General features: G+C 47.0%; 1 protein-coding gene across 1 annotated transcript; it reads right to left on the minus strand.

The window, feature by feature from the left end:
• Positions 1 to 2,688: 2,688 nt before the first annotated feature.
• socs4 (suppressor of cytokine signaling 4) lies at positions 2,689 to 9,447 on the minus strand (the record flags this gene model as incomplete). The annotated part of the gene is made up of 5 exons (XM_079555508.1): positions 2,689 to 2,997; positions 4,993 to 5,196; positions 5,337 to 5,598; positions 7,550 to 7,825; positions 9,297 to 9,447. 5 exons carry the CDS (start codon positions 9,445 to 9,447, stop codon positions 2,898 to 2,900), a joined length of 993 nt encoding a protein of 330 aa, XP_079411634.1. The 3' UTR covers positions 2,689 to 2,897.
• Between the last annotated feature and the right edge of the window lie 333 nt (positions 9,448 to 9,780).

Here is a 9,780-nt window from a genome sequence, read left to right on the forward strand (position 1 = left end):
CTTTCACTTCACAAAGAGCATCTCTGCGCTTGTTCATTTCCCACAAAGACGTACTGAGTGGAGTCAGAGCAGAAACAAAGCAAAAATGCACCTGTCAGATTCATGATTCAGATGTTATTTGGCTAAGTTAGAGCCCGGAGAGCGAGGTTTAGCGCGTTGAACACGAGCGCTGCAGGTGCAGTACAATTTTCCAAAACTCACGCACCATCAGCTTCATCGTCCGCTTTACAAACATCCACAACTGAACTGGTGTTCCCTTACCTTAGAGTAGCTGGTCCAGCCCTTTGCACCGGTGAAGGCAGGAACACACACTGCATCTGCCGCGGACCGCGAAGAGTGAGTCCTGCTTCTGCTCGGGATAATCCCAGCAAAAACACGATGCACACTGTTCTTGTGCTTCGGTTTGATAAATCTGTCAGTCCGTCCAACGATGAGGCTCCTGTTTTCTCACTTTACCGTTTTACAGAGCCATGTTTTCATTTGAGCCCGCGCTCGGAGATGATGGTACCGGAGCCGCAGGCACTGCAGGCACTGCAGGCACTGCAGGCACTGCAGGCACTGCAGGCACTGCAGGCACTGCAGGCACTGCAGGCACTGCAGGCACTGCAGGCACTGCAGGCACTGCAGGCACTGCAGGCACTGCAGGCACTGCGACGCAATGTGGCGCGAACTCGCCGCGGAGCGACGGGAATGTGGCGTGGATAATGCTGAAAAAATATAGCCTGTTTTTTATGGAAAATGAGGCGCAGGTTAGATTTTGGCCCCCATATTGAGTTGGCCCGTTCCCGACCACTTTAACCCCTGAGTGCTCGTAACTTGTAATACCATCCGCCTCCAGCAGAGGTCTCTGTAGGGCAAGAAAAAAGAACTTAGTTTTCCATATATCTTTAATATTGTGTCTGCAGTAAATATTTCTGTGACATTTCAGATGTAGGCTTGAATCCTGCTAAAGCTGTATTCTTTACTCGTTGGTTTTTAAAAGTGAAAGCAGGTGAGAGCGGGCACGTTGTCATCATTGAAATGGTTGTGTAAAGGGTTGTTATGTATTTTACTTGCAAAAAAAAAAGGAAACGGTAAAACAAATGACTGTGAATAATGGGGAAGTCCAAGCAGCACAAAAAGAAAATAAATATATATAATGATTAGTTCATACCCAGATCATTCTCCCCCACAGTTTTAAGGCATTACATTGAGGAATCTACATTTGTGTATATAACATTTACTCACGTTTATGAAATGATTGTACATATAATGCATGAAGTATCTGATCTAACACGTTTATACTGGAGCGTGAGTACATTGGAGGACTCGGACTGTGCTGTAGTGTTGGTGTCACGGTGAGTTAGAGCCAACACTGAACGGGCCTGAGATCCTCATCTCAGTGGTTTCCATGAATGAGTTGATTGTAGCTTTAGCCAGGGCCCAGAGGACTGCCCCAGGGGTTAGGTCTGGTCTATGGCGCCGGTCTCAGGGTCTACCTCCGGGCCGGACCTTTCTGAATGACGTCTGAGTGAGTGAACAGTGGTGGTCAGAGGGTCCGTTGTCGCAGATGTGTGCAGATGTGCGTCTTATGGCCGCTGTGAATATAAATTGTCCATTGGGCGAGGAAAGTGCTTCTCTTTGGTCCTCATGGCGGGGAGCTCACATTGCTGCAATACCGCCTCCTGGTGGCCAGGGGTGACTCCACAATATATATATTTCTAGACTTTACACCTCCCAACAGCTTTACAGCCTGGCTCTGCAGAGATATATGTTTCTCATGATTGCTGTGACCCACGTGCCAACTCTGACAGTCATATTTTTAACCACGCTGGTTTTGTTCTGTAAAATGAAACAGTTTAAGGAGCGTGCTCTGCAGGAGGAGTAAGGCACGTCTTATCTTCACAAAAAGGCGGGGCCATTACCAGGAATGGGGCGGAGTGGTGACAATGCATCTCTACATATGAAATGTATGAAACTGTAAAGCGCTTTGTGACCTGTCTGTGAGGCCCTTCCTTCTGTGTGGCGTCTGCATGTTCTCCTCGTGTCTCAGTAGGTTCCCCTGGCTGCCCTGGTCTTCCCTGAAACTAAAAACACGTTTGTGAGTGTGACTGGAGGACGGTGGGTATCAGACGTGGCGTGTTTACATGCATGAGTCCCTTCACTGTCCTGTCGTTATCTCACTGGTAAAATAAAACTTCACTTGAAAGCTTCACATCAATAAGGCTCACACAGAGAGTTCCCTTTCACAACAGTGCGGCGGTAATGAACTGTTGTCACTACTGAAGCAGACTGTATTCCTGCCACACATTTATGGACTCATTTATTTGGTCAAACTACTGTAAAAGTTCAGTGTGACGACGTACCCCACACTCAGGGCAGGTTGTCCCAAACTCCATGTCGGTGTTTGAAACCTAAAACGGTGGATGTGAGTTTCCCAAACAAACTGCAAAGTGTTCCTCTTCCATTTGTAAAGTACATTGAAACTCTTCTCGTTATTTTCCTGAGATAAACATAACTTAGTGACAACGAGCCCCAGTTGTCCCTTGTATTTATCCAAACAGAACCATCATGTCACCTGCTTGTGGAGCGCACAACTCAAATTCGACTAAATGTGGTTTTAATATCATTTTACAAAGATTCTTTAGTGCAGCTCGATGGGAGAAAACAGCTGAAAACATCTGGATTGTTCATAAGTTGCGAGCTTGAGGCTATATGCTAACTCGGCTACAGGAAAAAATACATTGAGCAGGCTAACGCACTCTGAGAAGTTTCCCGGACTTGAACGGCACCTCTCCTTTTTATTTGTGTTATTCACCGCATGGTTCAGTCATTTTATGGAAGTCTGCGCTGGATCCTGAGGTACAACTTTTTAGAGTGTGCCCAGTCTGTGGTGCAGCGCCCCCTGGTGGATCCGTTCAGGTCTTCAGGTGGTAGTGGGTGAGGTAGTCTTTGAGGTGTGGAGGCAGCGGCAGAGTCTGGAGCCCAGTGAAGGTCGTACAGCTGCAGATCACACACCTGCAGTGGTAAGGACATATTACACACGTGTTATTTATGGCTTTACCTTCATCATTTGCCTCGATCGTGCAACAGCAGGAAACTAGGGCTGAACAGATCGATCCACGCATCGATAGTATCAATACCAAAGTCAGTATCGGTCTTGTGTTTTCCCTCATCAAAACATCCCTCTCTATCAACGATCCGCCCCTCTCTTCATCAGCTCAGAGGCTCCTATACTAAACATGCAGCGTGCTTAAAACTGTATTTGTATAGCGCTTTTCACAGACAGAGGTCACAAAGTGCTTTACAGTGGACAACAACAAAATACAAACGATTAAAAAATCTCTATTGGCTCTGGCAAGCCTGTTTAAATAGATGAGTCTTTGCTTTTTTTGCAGCATTAGGAGGTCATGTTTACTGAAATCAAAAGCTATATCAATCAAAAACATCAGGTCAAGTTACATGTTAACATAGGACCCTTATTTGATTGAAACTCCAAAGGTTCTCAATAGGGTTGAGGTCAGGGGAGGAGGGGGTCCACATCATGAGTTTCGCTCCTTTTATGCCCATAGCCGCCAGTGTCAGAGGTCATTTTCACACCTTCAGGGATCCTAAAAGGGCCTAAAGGGGCCGACCAGCTCTCTCACCATGATTCTGACCCAAAACATGACTCCGCCCACTCCTTACTCACATCATAGCCTTGTATGGGACATGGTGGCCATTCACCAACCATCCACTACTCCATCCATCTGACCATCCAGGGTTACACGGCCTCATCAGTGAACAGGACTGTTTGAAAATGAGTCTTCATGTATTTCTGAGCCACTGCAGCCGTTTCTGCTTCAGCTTCAATAAACAGTTTAGGGGAGGCTGGATAGAAGGTTTATGCACAACTGCAGCCTCTGGAGGGTCCTACACCTTGATGTTCGGGAGACTCCAGAGGCACCAGCAGCTTCAAATACCTGTCTGCCGCTTTGTAGCAGCTGTTCTATTCATCTGATGTATTTGTCTGGCAGAAACCGTCCTCATCTGCACAAACACGTGTGTGCTCTGAATAATCCACGAATCTCTTATCTGTATGATGATTACGCTTCATCTTTCATGAAATATTGAAGGTTTTCATACCTAGACCAAGGCATTCAACTATTTCACGCTTTTCATCAGCAGAGAGATCCTTTTTCTTTACCATATTGCTTGAAAATGGTGATCTGCATAATAACACTCAAGCGTCTTTGAGTGTCTTGAAAAGCGCTATACAAAAAAAATGTATTATTATTATTATTATTAATATTGTTATTATTATAATGTGGAACGTCCTTTCTCAGTAGTTTTTCCCTTAACTGGGCTTCACCTGAAAACTAATCATCACAGGCGTCTGAGATTAATGTCAGTGATTCATAGAGCCCTGAGACACAAAACCATCCATGAGTTTCATTGAAAAACTTTTTTTTTTTTTTTTTCTTTGAACCAACTTTTTTATCAGACTCATTAGCCAAAAATGCTGTACCTACTGCTAAAAAAGTATTATTTATTAAAGTCGCTATTTCCGGGTTTAACTGAGCTGCTGTGCCAACTCAGACGTTAGCATTTATCTGCGCTAAACCCGGATGTACTGATTTTGGTAAATATTACTTTTATAGCAGTAGGTTCAGCATTTTTGGCTCATGGGCCTGATAAATAAGTATGTTCAGTAACTCTCTGTGGAGTTTCACAAATATTGTTTATGGTGTTGAAGAGTTTTTTTTAATAGTTTCTCGCACATCTCCCGGTCTATGCAAACCCGGAAGTAGAGCTGTGATGTCACTATTTAATAAACGTATAGGGTGACCAGATGTCAGTTTGAATGTGGAAAATCTGACTACCCTATTCCTCTGTCAACCTCCTCTTTGTTCACCACCTTTCAATCGCTGCAATTGATTAAGAATGTAGTCTTCTTTGTAGTATCAGCAGTAGTGATAGTAATAGTGGTAGTGGTAGTGGTAGTAGTAGTAGTAGTAGTAATATTAGTAGTACCTGGCGAGGTGCTGCAAGCTGAAGGGGAAGGTCCGGGGCAGGGGATGGGCCAGCAGCGGCTCGAAGAACAGGCAGGTATGAGGGTCGCTGTAGTGCCTCAGGAGCCCGCCCACACTGGGGTCGCGGTACATCCCCGGGTCGCCCCCATCGAAGCTGAACACGTGGCCCGACTGCTCGATCCGGGCGTGCAGCGAGCGCGAGTACCTACAGCAGACAGAACCAGGGCTGAGCGAGGCGTCTGGAGCACAGAGCAGGCCAGTCAAGCTTTCGTCTTTGGATGGAACTCTCTCTTAGTGTTCAGTTTTTGGAGATGAGCAAATATCTGCAGGTGTTTGGGGGAGTACCTCCTGAAGCTGACGGAGAAGAGCACCTGGCTGTGGGCGGAGTCCCTCAGGAGGAAGGTTCCCTCGGGCGCTCCGTCCAGCAGAGCCTCCGCCTCGAAGCGGTCCAGGACGCCCCAGTAACACGGACTGTTGGAGATCTGCAGCAGGTCCGGCACCAGGACCGGGATGCCAGCCGAGTCCAGGGGGTCCGAGCCCGAGGAGGGGTGTTCGCTGAGGGCTGGGTCGAGGCTGCACGGGTCGGTCCAGGTGAGGGAGCTGTTTCCTGGGGGACGAGAGATGCAAATTTGGAATCATCCAATGAAGGATTAGAATTATCTTCACAGTTTTGGGTTCGGGTCAGGGAACAGGACACGGTGCAGACTGCAGACGCCCATGAGGACTGGAACACGTATGACATACAACTTCCTCGGTGTTTTACAAATATAATCGTTTGATTGATTATTGATCAATGATGTAGGTCAGTAGAACAGTTTAGAGCTCATTGGTTTGCTCTGTCACTGCAGTTACAGGAGCTGCTGCAGAGACAGGTCTAAACAGTTTAATTATCTGTTACAGAAATATAGCTTCAATATAAATTCATTCTAATATAGTATTTAAATAGCCTATTCCATTAAAACAGGCAACCATTTGAGTGTTATTTTTTGTCTCTAATAAATATCTCTCATTGTCTGGCTTTGTCCCTCTTAAAGGGGGGGTATTATGCGAAATGTTTTCAAGCTTTACATCATGTTATTATGTCATTCCCTCATTAAAAACATGCCTGAAGTGTTGCCTTGGTACATTCACGTATAACATATAGATTGTTTTTTGTGATAACAATCTTCTCCATAGAGGGAAATATCGATGTTACATTATGTGAAATAGTGACATTTTCGTTCAAATAAAGTCAATTTCGGAGGGATTTACTTTCTTAAAAAAAAAGGGAAAAAAGCCTAATCGTTCAAAAGAGCCAGTCATTTGAACGGCTCTTTAAAGTGAACGGCTCCTTTCAATAAATCCCATCACTACTTTCCGGGTCAGACGCTGGATCATATCATATCCTGTGTGGCCATTGTTCACAAAGTGCGTAGCTCCTTTCCAACAATAAAAATGAAAATGCACCGAAAATCGATCGTAGTTTCAATCTGAGTGGAGAAAACAAGCGAGTGTTGTGATGATGCTACAGACAGCGTGTGGAGGGGGCGTGTCTGAAAGGGTCAGAGGTTCTTAAAGAGACAGAGGCCTATTTCAAGACATTCGCTACAGCCATTTTGAGAGAGCCATTTTATACAAGGCAGTTATTCTAATTTCCTGCATTTACAGACCAACAGAAGGTTTGGTCATCATTGTAGTGTGATATAGACTGGTGCTTGTTATGATCAGTGTTTACCACCAGGCGTCGCTGTTGTTAAATGTAGCACTGTTCAATATAATGCCCTCAGTAGAGTGAGAACGCCAGTTTAATGTTGACACTGACTGCGTACGGCTGTACAATAAATGCTCATCTTGTGCAACTGCAAGCCTCCTCCATCCTTACAAGCACGAACACAACAGTGCTATGTGATTGAAAAAAGCACAATACCCCCTCTTTAAAAACTCTTGTCCCACATTGGGCTGGTTGCCATTTGGTCACCTCGTCCCCCTCTGAGTCATGGTTCAGCCGGACTGATGTGAACAGGTCCATGTCAGAGTAGAAGCACCGGAGGTTCATTTCTTAAACAGCATTTTAATTCACAAGCAAGGAAGCATTTTCTCCAAAGTAAAACTAGATCCACCACAGGCCTGTTCACATCTGTCATGGCCCACCATGACTCAGAGGAACTGGGACACACAGGACCTTACATTAGATACTGTATCTGTTCACTGTAACTATGAGCAAACACTTCAGTCTCATGGTTTGAAGTCTTAAGGACTGTCTAATGCAGAGTCTCCAGAGCTGCCTCGAAACAGTGTCAATAAACTGAGGAAGCTCCTTCTCCTTATCGTTGACCCAGACTTTCGTCATCATCATCATCAGCCATGACAAGGATCATGTATATGTGTCAGCGCAGTCAGAGGGAGTTAAAGGAGCTGTATGCTTCCTTTAACACCTCCTTTAGCAGAAGAACCTTGGGATGATCCTTATCAGCTCAAACAACGAGAAGAAGAACAATCCCACAAGCCGAAGGTTAAAATAAGATGTTGCTGGAGAGCGCTGTTGCCTTAAAGCTCTCACCGTGGACTCATGGACTCACCGTTGATCTGGTCCATGTGGCTGAGGTGGGTCTTGTCCTGGACCTGGTTCAGGTTCTGGTCCAGGTCCCAGTGGTTCCGCTCAGACTTCAGTGGCCCGTCGCGTAGTTCAGAGTGGACCCTACGTTTAGAGCCCGGGGCCCGGACTCTGGGGGCCCTCAGACACAGCCCCACCGCGTCCTGGACCTTCTGCCTCAGGCTGCGGCGGCTCACGCTCAGCTCCGCCCCTGGGTCAGCCTCCTCCAGGTCCGCACCACTGCCGCTGCTGCACTTCCTGCCTGGACAGGAAGTGGCTCTGAGGAGACAGAGGCAGACTGGTTAGCTCCACAGACAGACGGTCACGGGTTTGATTCCCGAACCGTGCCTCAGTTCCTCTCGGCTCGGTCAAAGTACTCAGGATTCTCACGTATCTACTCTACCCAGTTCATGTGAGGGTTTTCACTTTATTCACCTTATCCCGCCCACTTTTGCCACTTTTGTTTTGTCTCGGCACTTCCGTTGTACAGACACTTCCAGTCGAGCGCGAAGCCGTTCATTTAAACGGAGAAAGAGGGAAAATATTCTCCGCTCAAATCTGATGTTTAGTCGATTGATTTGTGTAAAATGTCCAATGTTCATTTGCACCAACAAGTCAACTCTGCACGTTTCTCTGCGCGGCCGAAAAAACGGCTTTGTTTTCGTGTATTAACTGGTTTTATGTGGACTTCTCCAGTCCCATGTTAACTGATAGGAGAAAAGAGGCGGGCACAGATCATGGCGCCCACGGGAACTTCCGGAATAAGGTGAATAAAGGACCGCAGTGGTTGTGAGCGGGCGCTCGCTGGAATACACATTACTGAAGGAGCCACGATGAGAACAATATGGACAAAAAATGAGGGCTTAGAAATTCAGAGGGTCGAGGCAAATACTAAGTAGCTAAAGATGAGCTATCAAGCTAAGCTACAAGCTAATGTTATGCTAACACGAAACTTGTGCTAAGGCCAGCGTCTGTTCACATCACGTTAGTAGCAACTCAGCGTTTTGGCCACGGCCCGAGGTCGGTCCCGTAGGCCTGGTCAGACCGGATTGGCTCTGACCCGAGCAGTGGAGACGCTCGCCCAAAGGGCAGACCTGGCACTGGGCTGGGTCGGACCTGCCAGTGAAAACAGCCGACTGTAGCATTGAAACATGATGCTAACTTCCTGTAGGGCAGTGGTTCTTAAAGTGGGTTAAGAGGCAATGCAAGGGGGCCCTCAAAGATTGTCTACAAAACTAGTACATTGAAAAACACAGATTTTATTTCCTAAAATGTACAACTTCAAATCAGCTACTGTGCATTCATTGTAGATGTTGTTTTTCATGTAAAATAATCACAGGTTCCTTTGAGTAGAGTAAATGATTATTATTGGGGGCTTCTGGGAGATTTTCGGATCAATGTGGAGGACATGATGTCCCGGACTTTGGGCTCCTGTAGGGTGACAGTGTGGGTAAAATATAATAAATAATATGTTGGTTTTGAACTAAATACCACCATCTTAAGTCTGAGGGTCAGCTCCAGCTCATGGCGCCGAAGACGAGACTAAAAACCGGGGCCTCTCTGGAACACTCTGCCCCAAAAATCACCCTCTGCCAGTTTGATCTGGAACTGCAGGCTTTACTTAACCAGGGAAGTTCCACGCAGGTTTCAGAGACTTATTATAGGAAAGGACACTTTATTATTATGAAATGCAAAACTCAGCAAAAGACACAGAGCTCTGGCATGTGTGGTACCTGCTCCTGTGGCTGGGGCCCGGCGGAGCGCCCCTGCGGGAGACTGTTGTTTCCTGCCTCTGCGTCTCCTCCGGGGCCACAGGCTGTCGGCGCTCCAGCTACGAGCGCCCGACCTGGGCTTCACATCAGCGCAGCACGGCCTCTCGGACATGTCCTCCAGGTCTGAGAGAGAGGGGAGAGGGGGGAGAGGAGAGAGGGGAGAGGAGAGAGGGAGGTGACAGAGAGAGGAGAGAGAGGGGGAGAGGAGAGAGGGAGGTGACAGAGAGAGGAGAGAGAGAGGGGAGAGGAGAGAGGGAGGTGACAGAGAGAGGAGAGAGAGAGAGAGAGTGGAAGGGAGAGAATGAGGGGAGACAGAGAGAGGGAGAGGGGAGAGAAAGAGAGGGGGGAGAGAGATGATGAGAGAGAGAGGGAGGATGGAGAGGGGGAGAGAAAGAGAGGGGAGTACAAAGAGAGGACGAGAAGAGAGAGAGGGGAGAGAAAGAGA

Source organism: Gobius niger (assembly GCF_951799975.1).
Source record: "Gobius niger genome assembly, chromosome: 4".
NCBI lineage: Eukaryota > Metazoa > Chordata > Actinopteri > Gobiiformes > Gobiidae > Gobius > Gobius niger.